Source organism: Theileria equi, chromosome 3 (genome assembly GCF_000342415.1).
Source record: "Theileria equi strain WA chromosome 3, complete sequence".
Classification (NCBI taxonomy): Eukaryota; Apicomplexa; class Aconoidasida; order Piroplasmida; family Theileriidae; genus Theileria; species Theileria equi.
Window position 1 is genome coordinate 727,865 of NC_021367.1, and position 24,000 is coordinate 751,864.

At 43.6% G+C, this 24,000-nt stretch overlaps 13 protein-coding genes across 13 annotated transcripts, besides 1 other annotated feature; 7 read left to right on the forward strand and 6 right to left on the reverse strand.

The window, feature by feature from the left end:
• Positions 1-337: 337 nt before the first annotated feature.
• On the forward strand, positions 338-1,852 carry BEWA_003510 (signal peptide-containing protein; the record flags this gene model as incomplete). Its single annotated transcript, XM_004830552.1, has 1 exon — positions 338-1,852. The coding sequence occupies one exon, from the start codon at positions 338-340 to the stop codon at positions 1,850-1,852; it is 1,515 nt and encodes a 504-aa protein (XP_004830609.1).
• Positions 1,853-2,087: 235 nt separating this feature from the next.
• On the forward strand, positions 2,088-2,912 carry BEWA_003520 (signal peptide-containing protein; the record flags this gene model as incomplete). The annotated part of the gene is made up of 1 exon (XM_004830553.1): positions 2,088-2,912. One exon carries the CDS (start codon positions 2,088-2,090, stop codon positions 2,910-2,912), a length of 825 nt encoding a protein of 274 aa, XP_004830610.1.
• A 984-nt stretch (positions 2,913-3,896) lies between these two features.
• Positions 3,897-5,435, forward strand: BEWA_003530 (hypothetical protein; the record flags this gene model as incomplete). Its single annotated transcript, XM_004830554.1, has 1 exon — positions 3,897-5,435. One exon carries the CDS (start codon positions 3,897-3,899, stop codon positions 5,433-5,435), a length of 1,539 nt encoding a protein of 512 aa, XP_004830611.1.
• Positions 5,436-6,332: 897 nt separating this feature from the next.
• Positions 6,333-6,374: a sequence feature (T-rich).
• BEWA_003540 (signal peptide-containing protein) lies at positions 6,361-7,492 on the forward strand (the record flags this gene model as incomplete). The annotated part of the gene is made up of 1 exon (XM_004830555.1): positions 6,361-7,492. The coding sequence occupies exon 1, from the start codon at positions 6,617-6,619 to the stop codon at positions 7,490-7,492; it is 876 nt and encodes a 291-aa protein (XP_004830612.1). The 5' UTR covers positions 6,361-6,616.
• A 681-nt stretch (positions 7,493-8,173) lies between these two features.
• Positions 8,174-9,262, forward strand: BEWA_003550 (hypothetical protein). The gene has a single exon (XM_004830556.1). It carries the CDS (start codon positions 8,289-8,291, stop codon positions 9,225-9,227), a length of 939 nt encoding a protein of 312 aa, XP_004830613.1. The 5' UTR covers positions 8,174-8,288; the 3' UTR covers positions 9,228-9,262.
• A 254-nt stretch (positions 9,263-9,516) lies between these two features.
• BEWA_003560 (hypothetical protein) lies at positions 9,517-11,918 on the forward strand (the record flags this gene model as incomplete). The annotated part of the gene is made up of 2 exons (XM_004830557.1): positions 9,517-11,700; positions 11,886-11,918. The coding sequence occupies 2 exons, from the start codon at positions 9,517-9,519 to the stop codon at positions 11,916-11,918; spliced, it is 2,217 nt and encodes a 738-aa protein (XP_004830614.1).
• Positions 11,919-12,038: 120 nt separating this feature from the next.
• BEWA_003570 (hypothetical protein) lies at positions 12,039-12,542 on the reverse strand (the record flags this gene model as incomplete). Its single annotated transcript, XM_004830558.1, has 1 exon — positions 12,039-12,542. The coding sequence occupies one exon, from the start codon at positions 12,540-12,542 to the stop codon at positions 12,039-12,041; it is 504 nt and encodes a 167-aa protein (XP_004830615.1).
• A 126-nt stretch (positions 12,543-12,668) lies between these two features.
• Positions 12,669-13,980, forward strand: BEWA_003580 (hypothetical protein; the record flags this gene model as incomplete). The annotated part of the gene is made up of 1 exon (XM_004830559.1): positions 12,669-13,980. Exon 1 carries the CDS (start codon positions 12,808-12,810, stop codon positions 13,978-13,980), a length of 1,173 nt encoding a protein of 390 aa, XP_004830616.1. The 5' UTR covers positions 12,669-12,807.
• Positions 13,981-14,024: 44 nt separating this feature from the next.
• Positions 14,025-15,773, reverse strand: BEWA_003590 (XPG I domain-containing protein; the record flags this gene model as incomplete). The annotated part of the gene is made up of 1 exon (XM_004830560.1): positions 14,025-15,773. The coding sequence occupies one exon, from the start codon at positions 15,771-15,773 to the stop codon at positions 14,025-14,027; it is 1,749 nt and encodes a 582-aa protein (XP_004830617.1).
• A 722-nt stretch (positions 15,774-16,495) lies between these two features.
• BEWA_003600 (hypothetical protein) lies at positions 16,496-17,980 on the reverse strand (the record flags this gene model as incomplete). The annotated part of the gene is made up of 1 exon (XM_004830561.1): positions 16,496-17,980. The coding sequence occupies one exon, from the start codon at positions 17,978-17,980 to the stop codon at positions 16,496-16,498; it is 1,485 nt and encodes a 494-aa protein (XP_004830618.1).
• A 259-nt stretch (positions 17,981-18,239) lies between these two features.
• BEWA_003610 (hypothetical protein) lies at positions 18,240-18,655 on the reverse strand (the record flags this gene model as incomplete). Its single annotated transcript, XM_004830562.1, has 2 exons — positions 18,240-18,358; positions 18,523-18,655. 2 exons carry the CDS (start codon positions 18,653-18,655, stop codon positions 18,240-18,242), a joined length of 252 nt encoding a protein of 83 aa, XP_004830619.1.
• A 710-nt stretch (positions 18,656-19,365) lies between these two features.
• On the reverse strand, positions 19,366-22,047 carry BEWA_003620 (signal peptide-containing protein; the record flags this gene model as incomplete). The annotated part of the gene is made up of 1 exon (XM_004830563.1): positions 19,366-22,047. One exon carries the CDS (start codon positions 22,045-22,047, stop codon positions 19,366-19,368), a length of 2,682 nt encoding a protein of 893 aa, XP_004830620.1.
• A 428-nt stretch (positions 22,048-22,475) lies between these two features.
• BEWA_003630 (hypothetical protein) lies at positions 22,476-23,932 on the reverse strand (the record flags this gene model as incomplete). Its single annotated transcript, XM_004830564.1, has 2 exons — positions 22,476-23,199; positions 23,727-23,932. 2 exons carry the CDS (start codon positions 23,930-23,932, stop codon positions 22,476-22,478), a joined length of 930 nt encoding a protein of 309 aa, XP_004830621.1.
• Positions 23,933-24,000: the final 68 nt, after the last annotated feature.

The following is a 24,000-nucleotide window of genomic DNA, read 5'->3' on the forward strand; positions in this document are numbered from 1 at the left end:
ATTATCCTCCGGAATCCTATAAACTGAATTTCACATTACGCCAGTACCGTATCGGCCTTGTCATATTCGCAAAGTTCGGATTCAAGCTTCTTTACTAACAGTATTACCATCTCTTCTTCCTCCTCTACACCCATGGCTTTCTCTGTAGTGAGTGGCTCCAAGAAGAGTCCAGTGGAACCATACAATAGCTTTATTTTTTAGCATTCATGGTAGAGAGTACGGGAAACTCAAGTGTTACAGAATAACGAGTAATGCATGTGGAAGAAGAAATGTTGAGTCATCTGGGGTGTGAATGAATCTCCTCATACACATTCTTCAACATTTGCAACACTGAAGAATGAGGATTATAGCAATACTATGGACAGTGTATTTGGTAGGAGTATGTAACTGTGGAGATGATACTAATGTTACAAAAGATGTGTTAAAGGGTACAGAGGATAATGTAACTAATCCAGGCCAGTCTGATCAGCATACTTCCTTGGCTTCCAAAGTAGACACTTCCTTATTTGATGTAGAGAGCTCTGTTGAGGGCAATGTTCCAGTTCTCAAGCTCACAGCCAAGGAAGGTACATCTACAAACAGGCTTTTATACGATGGTCAGACAGTTTGGGAAGATGATAATAAACTATGTCTCTCAGCTATCTTGTATATGGACGAAGGAAAGCCTACCATGACCGCCATAAAAGCTAAAGGCGTTAAGGGTGGTGCTAATTTTACTCTCTACAGATACCATGACGGTAAGAAGTGGAAGGATGAGAGAGAATTTCAACATAAAAATAAGCTGGCTGAGCTGAGGAAGAAGTATAAACATGCAACACCTTCTACTTTAGACCTTTCTAACCCAGATACCTCCAAGTTAGATGTGCATACAGAAACAGAATCCGGAGTATCCTTCAAGGGGTATACTCCAAAGAATGGCTATCATATATCTTCTGTTCTTTATGGTGAATCTAGTGTTTGGAAAGTTGAAGCGGGCCAGAAGTGTAAACTTGTGGAATCTTATGCCAAATATGAGATAACAATTCTTCGTCTAGAAATTTCCGAGAGTAGTGAGACCAAGTCCAAATACTTTGAGAAGACTGATGGAGAATGGAATGAGCTCAAGAAGGATCAGTTTTATGAGAAAGCAAAGGCATTGATTGGAGAATCTGGAAAGAATGCTTCTCTAAATATTTCTACTCCAAATTCATCTCAATGTCAGTCCTTCGACTATTACTATGATGATAACCACATTAAACTAATGGTTCCAAAGAAGAATGTTAGCGTCTCTAAGCTCATGAACAGTCTAGAAAATGTTTGTATTCTTTCAGCTGGAGAAACATTTGATCATGTTAAAGTGTACCTTAATAAAGATGGTCAGCCAGAGCTAGTTCTTGTTGCAAGCAACTTTTCTTCAGATATAAAATACAATTACTTTGCAAAGAATGGAACGAAGTGGGAATGTACATTAAAGTATACTGAAAAGTTGAAGGCTCTAAAGATTGTTCCAGCTAAAAAAACCGACATTTCCATTGATTTAAATAAAGCAGAGGACACAAATGGATGCATAGTGTTCAATGTTGAACCGCTGTATGTACAGACACGTTTTCATTTACCAAAGCCAGACTATCATGCCAATGAAGTCAAGGATGGTAGTAAGAAGATATGGAAACCCTCTGGAGATGAAAGATGTACATCCTGTGTCGTATACTCCAATAATAATGCTCATTTACTATCACTTTTTATAAAGGATGGAGAAAATCATGATCATAAATACTTTGAAAAGAATGGCAGTAACTGGAAGGAGATAAGTAAGGATGAATTTGACAAAAAATACGATGAGATGAAAGATACAGCTGTTAGGAGCTCCTAAAATAATCCTGATTTACCCTCATGAGCATGCATGTGGTCAGTCTACTGATGATGCTCCAGTGAGAAAGAAAGCGGGACATTTGAATGTACATTGGTGCGATAATATACCCTCCTTCCAATTTACTTACGAGTTTACGGTGAAAATGCACTGCTCTCAACTCTTATTAGGCTCCCAGCTAGCCCCTTCTTACCCACAAATTCTGTCAAGTCATTGGTTAAAACAGTAAACATTCACAATGCGTGGGACTGTATTAGTGATTATTCTCGGTTTACTCTTGTGTTACTCCCAAAGACTAGCATCATGTGCAGTCTTGGACATATCACAGGTTGATGAACTGTTTTATGATCAATTTGAATACTACTATGACTACGTGCATACCAAAATGTTTAATCCTATAGTAGGTGTTTCTATCACGTCCGTAAAAGAGGGTCCTGTGACCTTATGGGATGTTGGACCGGGAGAAATATGTCCAATTGTTACTATCCGTCTCAAGGACAACGAACCAATCTTGGTAAATATTACAATTTATGGTCGTGAAAGATACATGATTTATCTGCTAAAGCAAGAGGGAAGATGGAGCTCTGACCCTGTGAACACAAAGGAAAAGCTATACATGGAGTTTGACAAACTTAAAACCATTCCGGCACAGATTATTCCCTTCACTCTAAACCTGACCGCTATGAGTGGAATTGAATTTGACATATTTGAGCTTGCGATTTTTTCACTATCGAGTTGGTTGTATGTTCCAAAAGTGGCGTTTTCCATCACTGAGATAGGGGATGGAGGAGATGTCATATGGAAGGCAAATGAGGACGAGAGGCGCTGCACTTCTGTATTTGCACATTTAAAGGATGGAAGTCCGTATCTCCTATACTTCTTGGTCAAAGGCGCCGATGATTCGCGGAAGAGACAGTACTACTACAAGGATGGGTCCAAGTGGATTCGTACAACATTTAGTGAGATCAATGATAAACTCGAGGACCTTTTGGATGCTCTAGTCAGCGATATTGACACGCCTCCACTTTCAGAAGATGAAGTTTCTGATATGGACGGTGGATAGACCGAGTAGACTCTAGGGCATGACAGTCTTACATGCATAAGTTTCTTAATGAAATGTGCCTCCAAACTCACATTATGGAGAGTCTACAATGTTTAATTTGTAAGTATACGATTTATGGATTCAACAGAATATCAAGTCTCACAGGAGTTTCCGGGCACCGTTCCGTAGTCAATATTCGGCGGTATTCCAGGAGAAACAGGGGGTATTTACCATAAAACCCTCATGGTAGTGGCTCTTGTGCTGTAGTTTCCAGTAAGCCATTAAAAGGGTCCACAGGAATGGTAACTTCCGGACAAGATCAATGACCTCCACTCACAAATCCTGTGGCAACTATATCGTACCCGGTGCACTTGTACCTCTGGTTTGGAACTAGCTCCACCTAAAAGATGCAGCAGAATAGCTATACACTGCCTTGGAATCCCACCGTAGGTTAGACCCGTTTTTGGCCCAGTTGGAGCCATAATGAGACAGTCTACCAACACTCCCACGGTATACAGTCTCCAGAATGCGTAATAATGCCAAAAGACTCGGAATATAGGACGCATGCACGGAATTTAACCGAGTAAATGCGTCACCCATTCCTTGGGCAGAGGTTCCTAGAACATGTCTGGGGGGACGCGACGCAACCGCGCCGTAGATGGCCAAGGAGCGCTACCAACGCATTATGTGTCCTTCCACTGCCCTTTACTCCATATAAAAGGCGCTAAAACTCGCAGAATCTGCCCAGTTATGCCCGGAATAGAGGCAAAGGGCCAGATTTCTCACAACTCAGAGACACTCTGAGGCATGGGCCTGAATGCATGAAATCCTCTCGTACACAAACTAAACTACGAGGTACATGTGCCACAGGGAGTCAAAGGCGCCAGAGATCGCTCTTCTTCTTCTTGGCCCAGTGGGGATAATTCATGCGCAAAAGGCCGGCGGTTGGATCCTCACATTAGAAACTTTTCTACCGTTAACACAATCGCTTTCACAACTTCTGAAATGAGGACATTTGCATTCCTTTTCTTGCTCGCCAAGTTTGGCTCCAGCGTAGGAGGTCTCGAGAACGTCGAAGATCTTCTCGGTGTCTCTTTGGGTTCCTTGGAGACATCTAACGACGTCTCCGCATTTTTCACCCGCTTGGAGTCACAACTCTCATTGCGGCACGCTGAGCTCGAGGGACTTCCCTCCTCCAGACGTTTGGAGCTCGCTGCTCTTCGCAGAGAACTCACCGACGAATCGCTCGTCTCCAAGGTCGCAAAGGTTGAGCATGACTCAAAGGTCAAGGAAGTAGAGCTTAGACACGAGGTTGACCTCTTGGTTGGAAAGAAGCTCTCCACATTGGCTCATCTATTCTTGCTTCACTTGAAGGTCCACGCTCATGTTGAGGACCTCGCCAAGAGACTAAAGGTTGCTCGTCTCGCTCTCGGCGAGATGAACAGGAAGTTCTCTGGCTCAACCGTCAAGGTCTTCCTCGAGGCATTGGAGGAGCAGATCAGCTTCTACTCGAGATCCGATCTCCTTGGCAACCCAGAGCATCCAGGTGTAGCCCATGTCAACTACCTCAAGGACTTGGTTGAGAAGGCCAAGGCTAAATTGGAAAAGGAAGAGGGGCTGGTCCTTGAACAGGTTAAGGAAGAGAAACTCTTGTCCCTGGAGCACCGCGACGCCAAGGCGGAACTCGCCAGGCTTCAACATGCACTCTTGCACAATGCCACCCCAGAAGAGGAGGAAGAGATGGTACACTTGATGAACAGATTTAAGCCAGTTGGAGAGCCACTCGTCTTCCACTTCAACCTACCAGAGTCTCCCCTCTTGGTAGATGTTGAGAAGTTCGTTGGCTTGGCCCATGAGGCTAAACTCGCTGAAGAAGAAGCCAAGAAATCTGCACTTTCTCTTGAGCTTGATGCTGCTTTGGGCAGATTGGAGGAACTAAAGTTGCGTTTGGATGGATTCGTTATTGACAAGACCAAGTTGGAGGTCTTGGACCTCTTGCGCTGGTTGGAATCCAACCCAGATTTCAAGCTTTTGGACAAGTGGCCAGGTTCTGAATACTTGGAGAACCTCCATGCTCTCGTCCACAGGGCCGATTATGAGCGTCTCTTGAAGGAAAAGGAACTTGCCGTTGCCAGGGATCACCGTGAGGCTTTGGGAAGGGAGTTGGATGGAATGAAGGCCAGACTCGAGGTTCTCAGAGGCAGACTCAATGGAGAGAACTTGACAGAGAAGACCAAGAATGAAGTCTTGGGCTTGTTGGCCAAGGTCAGGGGCAACCCAGAATTCAGGAATACTCCACAATGGCCTGGACCAGGTTACCTCAACGGCTTTGAAGCTTTGCTAGCCAAGGCCGAGGAGGAGAAGGCTGCCCACCTTGAACGTCTCAGAGCTACAAAGGAAAGGAGAGACGCTGTTGGTGTGGACTTGGCCTCCCACAATGTCTTCACACTTGAGCTCCAGCACCACCTTGAGGGATATTTGGATGCTGACCTCACTGTTGACAGAGCCAACCTAAACTTGGATGCTGTTTCTCTTGATGATTAGGATGAAGTATAAATTGGCTCTTCCCAAGGGGAATTGGAGATTTATAGGCGATTATGATGGTGTATACCAAGATTCGGTATTTGGGCAAAGTTGTCCCGGAAAAAAATGCAGTTTTGTAAACTGTTGAATACACCAACAGTATGTCCGAACTTTGTTCGGCTGTTTTCTTTATCTAGAAAAGTTTCTAAGGAAATGTAGTATCACTATGGAATGACTTTGGCGTTCTACAATAATGCAGTTTGCCAAATGGCAGTATAAATCATCGACAACACGGATCACGTTCACTTTATAGATCCGAAATGTAGGACTGCTGTGAATTTGTGCTTTAATACCACACTAAGAAGACTCATTTGTGGCGGGACCGAATATCCAAAGGAGGAAACCCAGATAGAGGAAATTAGTTTGGACGACACATGCATGTCTAATCTCTGCACATTACTGGGGTGCTCCATATCATGATTTTAATAATCTAAACGGTGTCAAGGTCTTCTGAAAACTTGAAGCATTTTATGGGTTCTTCCCAACGGCAGGTCATGGGAGATGACCAGAGCCAACTTTCACCTCTGGCTCGGCAGATCACGCAACCCTGAATACTGAGTGTTAAACGTGGTTCTCTGCCCCCTGCCATATCCACATATGGTTGTACAATTAGAAACCATGCAGAGAACCGACTCTATGGAATAATGTTTCACAAGTTCCCTAGTACGTATCTAGTCTACTTGCGGGCCTCAAAGCCTTTGTCTTTGCGGTGATTCCATCCTCCTATATACTTTACATGATGCATATGCGTTTAGAGTGGCGGATTCCGTCGGCTTCGCGTTGAATGCGCGGAGGAAGAAGAGGAAGGGAATGATATGGGGGGACGTATCCCGGTCCGGAGCTGTTGGTTATTTAGCCTTTTATTTGCATTATTTTCTTTATTTTTAGTTTTATATTCATAGAAGCTATTCATTCATCCGCGTTTCACGTCAGTTGATCGCGCAGATTAGCTCAGCCCCCGGATCTTACCCAAAAGGGGATTTTTATCTCGTTAAATCGCAGTGCCCTTTGGTAATGCTTCTTCTATGCGTTATTCCATATGATTCCGACCCATTAATGCAGTTTTATTCACAAGAAGATTCTATAGTTAAATGTTTTAAATTATTTTCGATATTATACAAGATTTCGCGCATAAATTCGTCATGAAGGCTTTTTTATTCGTTTTGGTGGTTGCAAGGCTGGGATCGGCGGGGGACCAGGACAAGACCCCGGGAGCGAAACTCAGGCAGCCCATAGCTTCCCAGGGACGGGACGTGACACAGGAAGTTGTTAATGCAGTCAAGCGTTTGGAGGAACTAAAGTTGCGTTTGGATGAAAACGTCATCGAGAGTACAAAGCATGAGGTGGTTGCGCTGGTGGAAAAACTCAGGTCAGACTTTGACTACAGAGGTGTTCCGCAGTGGCCCGGAGATTTGTACTTGAATGAGTTCACAAAGCTTATCCAGGAAGCTGAGAAGAAGAAAAAGGAGAATAGCGGGAAGCTTGAAGAGGCGCGCAAGGCAAGAGAAGCCTTGAGCCAAGAGTTGATTGAACGCAACAACTTTGCACTGAACTTGCAACATGGACTTGAACAATTCCTGAAGCAGGACTTGACTGTCGACAGAACCAAGCTCAATTTGGACGCAGTAGCGTTTCCTGATGAAGAGGAAGAGAGAGATGCAGTGAGCGCGGATCTTGTTGCCACAAAGGCCAGACTAGAGGAGCTGAGGCAGTTTATAGACGAAGAGATGGTAGATGAAGTAAAGTATGAAGTGCTTGTATCGGTAGCAACTCTGAGGTTGAATCCAGAGTACAGAACACGTAAAGAATGGCCCGGAGATGGTTATCTTGACACCTTTGTCGATTTGGTCAGGAAAGCAGAGGCCAAGAAACGTGAGAAGGAAAAGCCTGCTCCCACTACTCCTAAAAATCCTGAGGAACCCAAGAAACAACAAGAGAAAAAGGCGGACTCATTCTACATGTCCGGCATCTCCCTTTCAATGCTAGCCCTAGCATTGGCTGTAGCTTTAAGAATTTGATTGTACTTTACCACCAGTTTGACGGTCAACTGGTATGCATGTTCATTAATGATAGACTCGCTTTCTAGCCGAAAGGAACGAGTTGTCGCTAGATTTGTGCGACATTGGGATAACTTTGTATCTCAAGATCATATATGTTGTTCTAGCTTGTGCTTGTGTTTCGTCAGTTTGAGTTACGGATTTAAACTGGACCGGGGATGCCTCCTCCACCTGGCCTGCATGCACAGTGCGTCTTTGTTCCATGTGGCTAAAACGTCGTGTTTCAGCGTTTATATGGCATTGCGATGGTATTCATAAAGCATAGTATGCATAAATGAGCAGTACTTTGTCTGAACGAGCCATTCCTTCCTCCACCGAGATATTCGGGATAATGGTCTTTTAAACGGTTTCAATCGGCCAGGTTTGACTGAACCGACCCATGATAGACACAGGATACCCTTTAAATGTCTAAGGGACCGCCAAATGCGCAGTGTGTGAATCTTCTGCAAGAGCCCGGTGCGACTCTTCTCGCATTCTACTCCTCAATTTGTGACTCCCTATCATCCACTCGACCGCTTATCCGCGTCTTTCCACCACCCTCTCTCTGGTCCAAGAATATGGGTGTACAACAAACTCATTTGGACTGAGTTTGAGGTCTGCTCAGGACCGATGGGGACTGGCCTCGTACACACCGCTAGTATGGGCCAACTAGTGGAAATTTCTCGCCAAAATTCTCATTTTAATAAATGACGCAATTCCGTTGTGTTTAACGGCACACAGGCGTCTGAGTAATGGGTTGATTCTGATTTATCATGAAATGACAACGATGAGCTCATTTTACGAGCCTTTGGGCAAGTCGCTCTCTAAATTAAAGAACAATATCGCAAATACCTTCAAAAGGTACAGTAATATGCGGGAAGATGTCCACGTTGAGGAGGAGAACACGCCCAGTGACCTCGGCAATTCGAGGCCTTTGAGTTTAAGTCAACTGAACAGCACAAACGATGAAATAGTGGCCAAGGAGGTCTCCAAAGTAGCAGAAGTCAGAGGCGTGCACTCTGGAGACGCAGAAGAGGAGCTGAAAAATGAGTACATTAAAAAGGTTGGAAAGGACTTTACACAAGTTGGACTGAAAACGTACATTGAGGCAGTAAAGGATGCAAAAAGGTTTAGGGAGCGATGCTTTTACACACTCTCGCGTAGACCGTACGCGGATTACGAGTCCCAGGAGACTCCAACGTCTGCTCCGGAACCTGAAGCACACACTGACTATACCAGGGAACTGGATAAATCAGCCTATAATACGCCCCTAAAAGTATCCAGAAGAACTGCACTTGATACTCCTTCAAAGGAGTCGATACTCAGGGAAATGCTTGGGGAACAGGTCTCTGTTCAAAAGGAAGCTGACGAAGTAATGAGTTATGATGAAAAGCTGCGGGTCCTACAACGTATAGGAATTGGCGACGACTATATCGCCAATAAAGTTTGTAGCCGTTATACACCGTCAAGAGAACCAAAGTTTGGCAAATTGAAGCCACTCACCGCCTTTAGCATGTACGCTAGGCAGAGCAACATGGAGGAGAATATATCGCAAGAGTTTAAAGCTGCAGAGTTGGATACCCCTATACGGATCTTTACCCCAACTAGGACAAACGAGGAATCTTCTAGTGTTTTTAAGCAGATTTCTTCCACGCTGGACAAGAGTCGTTCCACAAGTGATTCCGGGAATTTGCTCTTTCTACCAATTTCTACCTAGTGATTCTATACTGGTATGGAAAATTGTAACGGTTCTTTTACATGGTTATCTATTCACATACTGTTTTTTAGTCTATGGAGTGTGGGTGTCTTGATTGTACTACTGAATACAGTGTTGATAGTTGTTCATCTTGTTCTGTGGATAGTCTCTCTGACGGTGAGCTACTTGTGAGGGAGAATGAATGAATGGTTTTCTAGGGAGTCTATCTCTACTGTATGCTCCCTTTGGTCGCATTGAGACTCTCATGGATCTCAGAGTTTTGAAGGACTACTCTATCTAATCATGGAGTATGGATACTAGAGATGACTATCCAAAAATTGATTTTTCCCGGAAGCCAAATAAAGATTTAACTGTAGAAAAATATGTTGGTGGAGGTGACACCACCTTTATGGTTACCAGAGATGAAACTGGTCTACCGAAAGGGTTCTTCAAATATATCCACAAACCTAATAAAGAAATCACGCTAAACGGTTATATACAACGTGGAGCTAGGATAGGAACGGGAGTACCCATATATAAGGTCACAGAGGCTTCCATTTACTACTGGAGTGGAAAACCGGATAAACCAATCCTCCTTGGAATTACCACTACTAGTGGTGATAGACAACCAAAGTACTATAGCAGAGGTGATGGATCAGGTCTGTCTTGGATGAATGCTCCAGTGGCTGATAAAAATCTGAATGAGCTAGATGCACTCGATGAACAGAATTGCAAGATCAACAAGGCTATCCCTTTAAATATACAGGGCCCTCAATCTGCTTCTATTCCTAAAGAGTCTAAAGCTACTTGTCTAAAGACTACCAGAAGGATAGAACAGGTTACAATTCTACCTCCAAACAACCCTCCTGGGAGTGATTATGTTACTACAGCATATATGACTACTGATCTCGACACAAGGATATCCAGAGTTACCTATAGGAACCAGTCTACTGATATTAATCTCACTAAACAGGGCCCTGTTTCTCAAATGAGGCTCTATTCCTATCCAGCTACTAACCAAGTACCCCTTATGCTGGAATTCAAGCCATCTGGTAGTGGAACATCTTCTTGGTTTTATAGTAAAGGCACTAGTGGAATTAGTTGGGGAGAAACCGGCGATGGTGATGGATTCTATAATAAGGAAGGTACCCCTGAGCCTACTGATGCCCTTTCTGATAAGCTTGATGAGGTACTCTGTGAACACCATAACAATGTCACTTTGGATATATCCTATGGCAATTCTAGTTCAGGAGAAAAATATTGTTGTGGGAAACATCAAACTGTACACTTTCAGGAAATGCAAATTAATGGCAAAGGTAGCTTGGGCCAAACTAAAGTTCACAAATACTCCATAAACGGCACAGCTTTTAACTTAGCTGGTCTTAAGTATTACGAGAATGATTCTAGTACTGGTACAAGAAAGAGGAAGAAGATAATTTTGACTACACAATTTCCAATCTCGGTAAATAGTATCTATGTGTTCTACTGCAAAGAGAATAAGCCAGTTCTAATTTATGTTGCAAGTAGAAGCTTTCCAGCTAAAGGTTGGTACAGGAGTGATAGATCTAGCGACGAAAAACCATGGAAAAAAAGTTCTGGAAAACTCCCTGGCGAACCCCTTGAGAATCTTAACTGTCAGCAACGGGCTGCGCTCAGAGAGGTACTTGAAAAGCGTGGCTGTGGTAACTTTGGGGTTTGCCAAGAACCTTCACAATCTACTCGACCACAATATATACAAACATCACCAAGTGTTGATCCTGGACTTGGATCAGTGTCCCAAGAATATGAAGAATCTGATTCTGATGAACCACAATCTCAACCTCCACCCTCTTCTCAACAACCTCATGGTCATGTACTCTCTTCAGGTACTGGAAATACTGGTGATTCTACTCAACCCCTATCTCAAGTACAATATGATTCTCCTGTTGATAACTCTGGTGGTGCTGGAGGAGGCTCCGGTACTCCTCCCCAAGCTGGTCTTGTAGCTGCTAAACAACAAGGACCTCCTGGTAAAGCTGATGAAGCTGAATTGAGACCTAAAAGTAATTCTGGTGAAGGTGATACAAACCCTACCGATAAACAGACTTTGTCTGCTGATCTAGATACTGAAGCCATAGATTACTTTATCAAAACATTTGAAGCATGTGCTCCTCTAGGTAAACCTAAAATGCTCCCTGAAGAACAAACTGGAAAAGCTACTGCTGATGTTGTTGGTAAAGCTGATACAGCTGGAAGAGGTCTTGGTGAACCATGGAAAGCTATTGGTGAAGCAGTAATTACTCTTATTAAGCTTGGATTAACTGGATCAGCTGCCCTTGGATTGGGTAAGGGTCTACTTGCTGGTGGTAAGGATGGAGTTAAGGCCAACGTAGTTGAAGCTAGTAGAGATAGTAATAGAACTCAAGATGAATATACTGCTCCTCTTACTACTAAACCTGGAGCTACCCATCCTGAACCTGCTCCTTCTGCTGGACCTTCTAAAGCTACTGAAGAAGTAAGTCCTGCTGGTGATACTACTTCTACTAGTCATCCTACTACTCCTACTCAAACTTCCCAAGCTACTCAATCTTCTGCTCCTGAAGCTGAAGTTACTGGAACTGAACAACTTGTTCTTGAAACTACTGCTGCTACTAGTCTATGGTTAACCTTTGGAACACCCTTTGTTATAAACCATTCTAGACATGCCATGCATTCCTTTGGGGCATTAATTAATACCTCCATACTATTGTATGGTTCTCCGTCTATTAGGCGGTTCTCGATCCTGCCTCTGACTTGGGACATGGTCCCATTTTATCCTACTGTACATTTTTGTGTCTCTATACGTATGAATGACTATGATCGTCCAGGTGGAGCGTTTGTTCTTCTTTTGCTTCTGCTTTGGACTCCTTCCGTGTTCTTTGTTTCATCTGTTTTGCGTTTGTTTGAACTGGCGGTGGCTTGTTGGCTCCACGACCCAATGGTTAGGCTTCCGACTTGTGTGAGTATAAAGTTGTATCCTCTGGTTTCTCGTGTGAGCTGGGCTTGTGCCCTGACCTCTGGCGTGTTTTTCTGCAGCTTCCTGAGGCTCATGGCCGTCTTGGTGCCTGCGTTGCTGACTCTGGCGCTTGATATTCCGTTGCTACTGGCCATGCTGTCACTGACTGGCATTCCGGGGGCCGTAGACTTTGTTTCTCGTTGTCTGTTTGGGTTGTTCCTTCCGTCTTGGCTGATTCCGACGCCGAACTGTTTGATGATGGTCCTTCCGTGGCCCTCAAAGAGCATTAAGTCGTCTTCATTCCTGCTTGAACTGTCAACGTCGAGTGCGACGTAACACTCGACGCTCGTCGTGGTTTCCATGGAGTTTGCCGGTCCCCTAAATCCTCTCGGCCAATTTCATGCTCCTGCTGACCAAAACTCCCAGTGAAGGTCGCCGCCGGGGCTACACACCACGCGGGCCCTACGGGGGAGCTTCAGAGGATTTTTAGAGCGACGCCGAGTACTCGAGGACCAGCAACTGGCCAGCTTTACTGAAATTTATGCTCACCGGCGACTAAGCAACGACCCCCGCGGACCTACGACGGTCACACATTGCGCCTGCGGCCAGAGCACTTCCGGGGGACAAATGCACAGAAACTACAGGAGTACCGCGTCCCCAATCATGAGCGCCGAGGAGTTCTCCAGGAGCCGCAACTTTACGCCCACCAGGGGACGGCGCTTCTCCCTCGTCGGCCATGAAGAAGAACAGGACAAGTTCGGCCTCGGAAGGGGCGGATACGGCAGGTTTGGCGATGCGTACAGCAGGGCAGGAGACGGATACAGCGGCGTTGGGAACCGGGATGGCGAATACGGACTGAGGAATCGGGAGTACGACTATGCAAGGGAAGGAGATTTGGACATTCCCAGCTACCTCAAGAGCACCGACTCCAAGCGCATTTCGTCCTGGAACTGCACGCCAAACAGGGCTGGAGCCTATGACAGGGCCAAGTACTCGTATCCCCTCGTGGGAGCCAACAAGTACGATGGGTTCTCCGGTGACTATCATGGCGCTCGCAACGCCAAAACCGGGACCTATAGCCACGAGTTTAGGGGATTTGGAGATGACGGAAGAGTTGGTGACGGATACAGCGGAATCGACAACTATACCGGAATGAGAAGCGGTGGATTTGAGAGCAGGTACGACGTTGGAGCAAAGTATGGTCTATCAAAAATGGGTGAATACGAAAGGACCAGTGACTTGTGGAATGATGCACCTCGCAGAGACAGCTTTACCGAGGGTCGGTATGATGACTTTCTCGGGACCAGATATCAGGGCAGAAGGGGTAGTCACGACAGCATCCTTGGGAGCAGATACGAAGGCCCGTATATGAGCAGGTGGGAAAACATCGACAATGGAATTGTAAAGGGTCGTACGGATACTTGGAGCGGAAGCACGAAGGCGTTGGATGACTCCCCCTTGCTAAAAAAGTTTGAAAGGGGCTCATCCAGCCCACTTGTGTCTACGAGCAACTATACAATTGATCGCATAAAGAACAACATGGAGTCATGTAAAGCTGCAGATTACAGGAGTCGGCTCCATTCTGGACCGCTATCCACACCCCTATTTCAGAATAATTATAGAGACTCAAATTCAGACGAGTACAATCTCTCCAAACGCATTGACAATATTAAACGCATATACGACTCTTCCAACCTCGGAAGACACACCTCTCCCGGGCCACGATATTTGGACGTCGATGACGTATATGAGCGTGCCAAGAAACAAAAGCAACAGCTCTTGTCGATCAACAGATTGTAGTATTTTATACATGCCTAGTTTTGCGACTAGATGTAAAGCACAAATCATGTGCGTCTGCTCCGTCTTCTCGTGACAACGAGACATTCCGTCGTGTTTAGGAGCTCTCTGACATTTTTCACCGTCTTGAAATCTTCTATAACGCCTTCTATACTACTCGTAGTTGTCATGTCTTCTATGACACTCTCGTCCATGGGATTAGGCATCATAACGTTGTGTGATGTATGTTTCTCGTTTTCATCCCGAGAAATCATTGTAGTGATACTTTTGCTCTCGTCTGACTTTGGTATTCTGCTGTATCCACAGGCTGATCTTGTGGACTCATTCTCGTCGTCGCTAAATAGTGATACTTTGTGCGCGCTTCCCAGATAATCGTCAGCTACGGGAGCCCCTAGTGTTTCTTCGTCTTTTGACGACTTGTCTATAATCTTTTTAATTACCGATACATACTCTGATTTTAACCTTTTGTTTTCTTGCGAAAAAGATCCCACGTCTTCCTTTGTACGTTTCCTCGAATTTTTACCTCTTGAAGGTACGCCTTCTTCAGCGCTTGCCACTGAGAGATTCCTCGAACTCACTGTCGATTTAGCCGTTTTGCTCGGTCTTCCTCGTCTTTTTGGAGTAGATACTATAGGATCACCCTCTGACTGTCCAATGGAGAGCCCTTCGTGTTTTATAGAAAATATACTTGAGGTTTCTGTAGATGTCTCATCTGTAGCCATTTGCAAATCAGCTTGAGTGGACTGTTTAGAGTCGACGTCCTCTTCCTTTATCTCGTGTTTTGTAGACGAATCCTCTGCCTTTGCTATTTCCAGAGGAACGTAATCCGGAACGTCTATGAGCTCATCTTTTGTGCGCACAGCATCCGAAATTTTTTCAAGTGCGACGTTTTTAATTGGTTCGAATTTAATGTCTTTAATGAGCTCAGAATCGTCAGTTTCTACAACTTCAACTTGTAGACCTGATTTTGCACTAACGTAGCCAAGAGCTACTTTTCTAAAATTACTGTCCTTGCCCCTGATTCCCTTTGACATTTCAATCACAAACGCATGAGAATGAACTGTATTTCCAGAGTTTGGGGACCACGTAGAGACTATGGAAATCTCGTTAATGTGCAAGAGTCTGTCTTTGGTAATATCATAGACGATATTGTGAAGAAATATAGATGATACTCGCTCGTAATGTAAAGCGAGATCATTTATGGACACGTGTGTTGGCAGTTTTTTGGTCCAAGATGGATTCATCATAAGGGAAGATAGAATATTTCTAACATTCCCAAACTCCATTACCAGTTTGTGTGCGATTTTAATACCCATTCCTCGAATGTGGTTTCCGTCATCATAGTCTGTGCCACTCAACACACACATTATGATAAACATCTTGTGGCTCAACCCCTTGAGAAATCCTTTATTTACGATTTTATCTGTCGATTGAAATGGGAGCGTAATTTCAAACGCCTTGCCATCCTTGTCTAATTTGTACCAAACACGCGGACATCCATATGCAAGAAGATCAGAATCTTCCGATATTGCACAGGATGCTATGCCACTCCTGCATAAATAGGCTACTTGTGCGTCAGCCTCGTACGGAGCAACTACCACCTGGATTCCCATTTTTCTACAGAGTCCTATAACTCTGAATATAATCTCTGGTGTCACATAAATCGCCTGCATGCACTTGCGCATTATCTCCGTGTTTACTTTTCCTCCATTCTTTCGTATCATCTCGAGGGCCTCCTCCCTAGCGGCTTCACGGCGTTCCCTTCTTTGTTTGTTTTCTTCCTCCTTTGCCGGCATGTCATAACCATCGAATACTGAAAATTTTGTGTGATGATGTATGATGTGAATAAATGCTAAAGTGACAGATGTTTGAGATTTTTTAAAGAGGGGAATGAGTGTATGGAATAGTAGCGAGAGCTAGTAGATCCATCAGATAGAGGATTGTAATATACCTATAATGAGAGTTTAAAATATACTCCCCAAGTATCCATTCATGGTAGTGCTCCATTAGACCAATTACTCAGTATCAGAGAGTCTATGAAAGAGCCTACTGACCGTGTAGTGTCGAGATAACCAAAAAAACTACATTATGTATCAACAAACTATTCATCTGGGGGCAAGTCACAAGTAACTAAAATAAACAAATGATCATCCTTATGAGTCAAAGTAGTCCTCATATTAAAAGTCAACAGTTTAGGAAGACTGGTATAAAGACCACGACAACCACATTTACACCAGTATCCCCAAGAACTCCAAAACCCATAACATGAAGTAGGCCAACTGTCTCTATCAGACAACTGACAAACACTATGAGCATAACTCTTTAGCATTGGAGGTCTCCTCAGTATGAGTGTGTCACTATGCCAGCCGTATGGATGGCAATGAGAGGCACTCCTGGTGGTATCCTCAGCAGTCTCTCCCTCAGACTCTCCACTAGACTCCTTAATGCATGGACGAATGTCCAAGGACGGGTGGGTGGTCTAGTAGCCCATTTAACATGGCAGATTTCAGACCATCCATTAAAATTCCTGATCTTCATAGACAATTAGGAGAGCCTCTGATTTACCCAAAACTTTGCATCTGACATTAGTGGTAAAGGAGGACTTAACACTCTTGCATGCTACATATGCTCCATTCCCTGCCCAGTAAGAGATGGACCTCCAGAAGCCAAAATTCTTAGTAGGCCATTTACTCCGATCATTCTCATACTTGGAGTAAGTCTTTAGGTAACCGTCTCCAGTAAAAGCCAAGATGATCATTAAACCTTGGGATGTGAACGCATTAAAAGAGGAGATAGCACCTCCATCCTTATCTTTACAACATTTACAGGTGCAGGTGGGTCCGCATATGCATGTCTCTTGGCAGTTGCAAGGACTTCCGCTTTTGCATTGGCAAGTACCTCCTCCGGCTGTTTTGCAGTCGCAGTATTTACCTACTTGCTTACCGGCTCCAGCATATGAAACCGCTTTTAGTCCTTCCTCACAGAACTTTAGCGTAATGGTAATAGCTCCAACCTTTAAACCACTGCTCTTTATAGAATTCGCCATTCCACTACTAGGGTAATGAAGTGTAACCAAGCATAAGACCATAGCAGTAAGATGTGGAAATGCCAAGAACCAAGCAGCATGCCACCATGGAGCATTATTAGTCCTCCAATTTTTGTCTGGACCTTTTCCACGTAGGCATAAAGCTGCAATTAAAATACCAGGAACAGCGCTCATGAATAAAACAACAAGATCAATATGGTAGCCAGTACCAACGTCAGTCAATTTGTAAGGAGCAATGGCCGGGTAGAAGGCATATATAGCACCCATACCTACCATTCCCATGAGAATCGGAGACAAAGCAGTATATTCGCCTAAATCTTGAGGGACAGCAGAAGGAGAACCATTAGCAACATCTGGTCTATAGGCATAAATCCAGATAGCAGCTGAGACTGCTGATATAATTATTGCTATGATAAGCTGCCAAAATATGATCCAGTAGCTAACGTTTGACCAGTTACACCACTCAGCAAGCTTCGTAAAGATAAAGTAGTAAATGCAAACTTGGATACCAGAGAGAGGAATTCCTACATTGAAAAAGGCGGCATTTGCACTTCCAACATTCATTACAGCTGCCACATTCAGTCCGTAAATAAATGAGACTAGGACGATAGTCCAGTAATAGAACGTTAAATCACCTAACGAGCCTCCAGACGTAAATGCGATGAGGAGTAGAATGAAGGAACAACACAGTGCTATGTTAGTAAATATGGCGAACCATTTGAAAGAGTCCTTAAGATCGGGTATAAATGACAGACTGGTCATAATACCCATCCCAGTAAACGTTGCCAGTTCCATAGGATTATGGACCATGTTAATGAACGAACTGGCATGTTGTTGAGGAATTTTAAATCTGTCAAGTGCAAACTTTGCTCCAGTTAACGCCACACGGAGAGACTGCAACAGAGTCAGCCCTGCCATAAACATGGCGCCTTTCTGAAGCCCTCCATCCCCTGCCATCAGTCATCTTGTGATATTACCTGTCGTTCACACCATTATATACCATATCATTGGCTATAAGTTGAAGAGACACCTCCATTCTCTACTAGGGAGTTTAGTGTTCCAGTATTCCTCACCATTTCAAGATGCATGTGTAAGTAGCTCACATCCTTAAAGGTTTCATAGGTGGACTAGGAATGGAGAGGTTACTCATAGTCACTAATACGTCATCTGGTTTCTAAAGAAACTCCATTCCTTGAAGAGATTTAGTTGCAAAGTATCAAGTAGATAAGTCAATGCTTAGCATCTTGCCGTCACTCTTCCACTCGTTACACTCATTCCATAGTGATCTACTACCTAGTCTACGACGTCGGTAGGTCATTACTGCCTCTGGTAGTACTGAGAAGAGTACTTGCACAGTGAAGAATCCTTCTCTTCCTTAGGCTCCCATAGGTATCTGCAGAGCTCCTGTTAGTCGCTAGAGCTCATCACATTCGCTCAGTCCCTCATTCTTCGGGACATGTACTCCGCTTCGCTACGTACATAGCTCACATTAAACTTACCCATGATTGGCGTGATTTGGTACGAGAGCAGCAGTGTGAGCATCGACAGGATGAACTTTAGGTACTTTTCGCAGGAATCTCCCGTTACGTTGGCGACTGCCGACGAGATCATGCCCCTGTGTATCCAGCACATGGCGTCCACAGCCACGACTGTGCCGTAGTGGTTTTTGATGTCCACACATTTTTGCATGGGCCGCAAAAATTGCTAAATGGAGAGATAATGTGCTCATTTACCGCGCAACTTACCAGAAGATTCGTAACTCCCATGATTTCAGCACATTTATGACAACTGAAGGCACCACACCGTGGCCGGCGACGTCGGCCCCGCGGACGACGGACTCGCCGCCATGTCACTCGACTACTGATCTCTGTACGGACGTCTACACCTATAGGAAGACTGGAAGTGGGCGTACTCTCGCTCCAGAGCCCCTAGACGACCACCCCGGGAGCCCAGAGAGGAAGAGAATAGACAAACATGAATGGGTAGTCTACAAGATTTTTATGGACATTTATCGTGTGTAGTCTTTGGAGCCATTGAATTAGAGGCTAACCAGACGCTACTGGCCAGAGAATCCTGCAGGAATGCATTACCGCCAGAGCCTCCATTCCACCAAAATGTGCATGTTAGCCATGCGATCGTGCAACTTTAGCCATCCATGACTCCACAAGTTACCGTGGGAATTTTAAACACTTCAAAACTGCCTTGGTGTACGTCATTAATCTGTGCCCAGACAGATACTACATTTGCGGTCCTTATTCGGGACATTTATTTTACAAATTTTCTCTTTTAAATCGTTAGTTTGTGGATTATAATGAGGATGTTATTGTGTAAGATCCTGAGTTTTAAGGCTTTGAAGTGGGATTAGTAGACCCTTGAGAAGGCTGAGTGGGAGCCGGATTCGCGGTACCGTTCCTCATCTCCTTTAGCTTGTCATTAAAGGTAGTATTTTCGATCTCGTTCCATTCAGTACTCGCTTTCTCAAAGAATGTCAAATGCCTTGAACATCTCTCCACTACAATCATCTCAAGTAGCTCCTTATCGCCTTTATTATGAATAATACATGAAAAGCAGTAGTCATTATTAGTTGGAGCAGTCCATAGTCCTTTATTTCCATCTTTTACTTGGATAGCCATGTATCCAGCCTTTGGATAAAAGTGTCTAGTGGTAATACCTAGTAATTCCACCTCAAAGATACTGCAATTGTCAGTATCCTTAGAAGCAGAGAGATCAATTTCAAAGTCTGATTTCCATTCTGTAGTATCCTTTAAACTCTTAATCTTTGCATCATGATCATCACAGGATACCCATTTACCATCTTTAAGCTCAAGGTAAGTTTCCTTAGGAGTACCAGATAAAGTAGTTACTAGAAGGACCAGTTCAGGCTTCTTATCCTTGTTTAGGTATACTTTAGCATGATCAAACTTCTCTCTAACGGAAGGAAGAGTATAAACCTCTTCAGTGCCGTTCATAAGCGTAGATATAGAAATGCCCTTCTTTGGGACGACCAGTTTTACTGAATTTGTAGCGAAGGTATAGTCGAAGGACTTATATAGTAGTCTATTCGGATGAGCAATATTTAGAGAAGCATTCTTTCCAGATTCTCCAATCATTGTCATAAGCTGTTCATTAAATAGTTCCCTGCCAACCTCATTCCATACTCCATCAGCCTTTTCAAAGTACTTGGACTTAGTGCCACCGGAAGTCTCCAGGTAAAGAAGTTCTACACCATCCTTGGCATAAGACTCAACTAACAGACACTTTTCATTAGTTCCTTCAGCTGGTTTCCACAGTTCCTTATTGCCATCAACAACAGAGGATATATGAAAGGCGTCCTTTGGATAATACCCCTTGAAGGATACTCCGGATTCAGTGTATTCATCTATATCTATATTTGTCTCATCAGGATTGGCAGTATCAAGAGCATCACCATGTCCAGCCGATTTAGTAGATAATTCTTTAGGTGTTGTAACAGGAACATCCTTCCCTATGAATGTCCTGAAGGCAGCACCATTGACTTGGAACCAGTTACCATTGGAGAATTGGCGGTAACCTTCAATCAGTTTTCCGTCTCTCTTGAATCTGTAAGAAGCAGCTATTGGTTCCTTCTCTCCAAGATAGAATGTGGCAGTTAAGCATGCATCACCAGCATTTTGACTCTGCCATAGTGTCAAACCCCCAAATGTGAGCTTATCGGCCTTGGTACCCTCCTTTGCTTTTAACTTAAGAACCTTAAACCCATTCTCTTGTCCCTCTTCAACATTGAATAGGGTGGAGTCTACCTTGTTGACACGTTCACTCCGAGGTGCAGGTTTAGGGAATTCTTGTTTAACAGTATTAGACAAAGTCTTTCCAAATTTACTTATTTCATTAAGCTTCTTGAAAAAGTCGATCTGTGTGATACCATTCCACTTGTCGCCTGATTTTTCATACCAACTGAGTGAGATCTTAAAGCTCTTCTCTGCATGTACTCTTATCAGTTTAGAGTCACCCTTGGAATGGAGTTCACAGAGGTAACATGTGAAGTCCTTATTTATTGCACATACTTTGGTTTCTCCGTCCATAATATTCTCGATAGAATAGCCTTGTTTAGTGGCAAAGAAGAAAGTAGTAGCTCCGTTATTCTCTTCCTTCACAAGCTTAAACTTTTCATCACCTTCCTCGAGAGAGGAAATGTCCAAAGTGAACTTTTTTGGAGGATCTTTGTGTGTTTTTAGGGCAGCAATTTCTCCCGCATAGCTAGTTGATCTTTCCCATTTATCACCCCTCTGTTTAAATATTTCCCTGTACACGGTCACATCATATATATTAACCAGTATCATTTTAGTATCCTTTTCCTTTAGAAAGGTTATACAATACGTGCATATTTCTTCAGGTGTATCCTTATATCCATGTTTACCCTCAGAGAACCTGGATGCTTTCCATACTTCCTCTCCACTATAATTGACCTTATTTATATCTTCTTTTGGACCAACTAGATAAACCCTTGCAGGAACTCCATCAATGCTTAGATCTACCGTCTTATAGCGAGAGTCCGCAAGAGAGGCAAGATCTAGGGTTTTGGGGTCTTTTGGTGGAGGAAATTGGGGAACTTTCTTCTTGAGCTCTACCAATAGTTTCTCATGATCTTCTTTCTTTACTACATTCCATTTATCACCCTGCTTGTTATGGTACCTCCAAGGCTTCTTTCCATCAGCCTTTACAAAGTTTACAATTACTGATGCAGGAGACTCTTCATTATAGTAAACCAATACTTGCAGGCAATGCTCTTTATCTGCACCCTTCCATATACGCACATTTAGATCATAGACCTCGGTGAGTTGATGACCTTCCTTTGGAGTCACTGTCTTGAGAGGTACTCCATCAATGGAAGACCTTGTAACCGTTAAGAGACCCTCGTCTATATCATTAACATCAAGTTTGACTATCTTCGTTTCAGCAACTCCTTGATCTTTACAGTCATTTGGAGAAGCACAATAACAGAATCCAAACAAGAATGCTATGGATAGTAATGAGAAGAGTCTCATCTTTTCCAATATTATTCCATGAAGTTTACCAGTTGTAATGCATATAAGGTCCTCTCGTATGTCAACGCTCTTTAGACTTTAATGTCTAAACCTGGAAGGAAGAGAATGAGTGCCTATACAGACCCCATTGTAGCAATAAGACAAAAGATGAGTAAGCACGAACCACTATTATACACAAATTTAGGTATAAATGGGCTTAATATATCCCCCAAATTTTAACCTGAAAACATTATCATTCCTGGGATCTTCCAACCTCCAATTCGGCTTCTTCCTGTCCATGAATGAATCAATTCCATTATCTACCACTGTATTAAAATCCACATTTATCCATAAAAGGTTTCCAAAATGGTCTCCATGTATTAAAAATATCATTCCGCACACCAAAAACTCACAACTGTCTGTACTACATTTCCATATATGCCACTCCCTCATTCATCATCAAAAAAGTTGCAGGCAACAATAGTCTTTATGACGTCAATTAGGGTCTTTTCTGTCTCATAAATATCATTCTTCAAAAGGTGAAGTATATGAGGAGGTCGCTTTGGAACTGTAAACTGCGATTTTGATAGAAATGCACATTTTGGTCCAAATTTGCATTGACCATCTTTTCTAATATGAGGACACCTCCCATCTCCAATCGCTGATCTGTAAGAATATGGACCTGAGTCCAACTTGCTTAGCAAATGGTCATACTTTAGTGGGTTACTAAGTCTCAGCAATGCGCTCGGTTGTTCCTTAACCTTAGAAATAACCGGATATAAGGCAGACTTCTTTTCCTTTTTAGTCTGTTTCTTGGAAAGAGAGTGGGCATCTCTCAAGAGTTTTTCCAGGACACTTTCTTCGTATTCTACAGAACTAGCTTCTGTGGAATCGGTGGTATCTTTCAGGGAAACATCCTCATCCCTCTTTCTCCTGCTTGGATGTCTACGTTTACGATTCCTGATCCATCTCCTAGTTTCTTCAACCGAATCCAGGATGCTCTCCCCGTTCTCATTCTTTATATGCTTTAGCCTGTGAACCTCCATTATATCCAACGGGGCACTATAATTACATCCTTCATGCTCACACTCTACGTGACTCTCTTGAATGTGGTCATCGTGCTCGGTCTTGTTTTTAAAGGTTAGATTACAAAACAAACACTCCCACATGGACCTGTAAGAATAATGAGGTGTTTTGGGTACTGGCACATGGATTTCATGGCTAGTAGACTGTATGAAGAATGAGTTTTCTGTCTGGCAATTCTTTCCATATTTGCATATTCAAGTAATGAGGACCATGAAAAGGATATTAGGTCGAAGAAACGCTGCCACTAGAAGATTCTAAAACCTATGGAGAGTAAAAACTCTAGTTATCCAGAGGTAGTACAGAATAACCTACACCTGGAACAGTTTAGCTGCTACATCTCTGCTAATCAATCCATTCAAGCAAACTCAATGTTCTGTTTCCAGTTCCACCTGGCACAAACTCTGCGTTTTAAACTAATGCTTTATCTCATCCATAACATTCTATCATGCATATGATGTGCTAGCGGTCCTACACCGACATATTACAGCCACAATTCCCGTTCATTCCTCGGGAGCTAAACGCCCCTTAGGGGCCGTAAATTGCCCATCCCTTGCCCATTTAAACTCATCATACGTCCCATAGCCATAATAAAAGTCATGAAACAAAAAACTCACCTCTTTGGTCGATTAACAGCTGCGTTGACAACGCCGGGGGTGTACTGCCCGTAAGGGTAGACCGGGTAGTACGGAGGCGCCGGCACGTAGTAGTATGGTACTGTGGGCGCAGCATAACCCGCGGGATAGCCCGGATAGTACCCCGGTGGGCACGGTTGGTAGCCGTAAAAGTAACCGGCCGCATTATATGGTACATTGTCGCTCATTTTCTGCAAATTTTTGGTGAAACGTCTACATTGTAATTGCTTAAGGTTAAATGGTGACAGATTCGCAT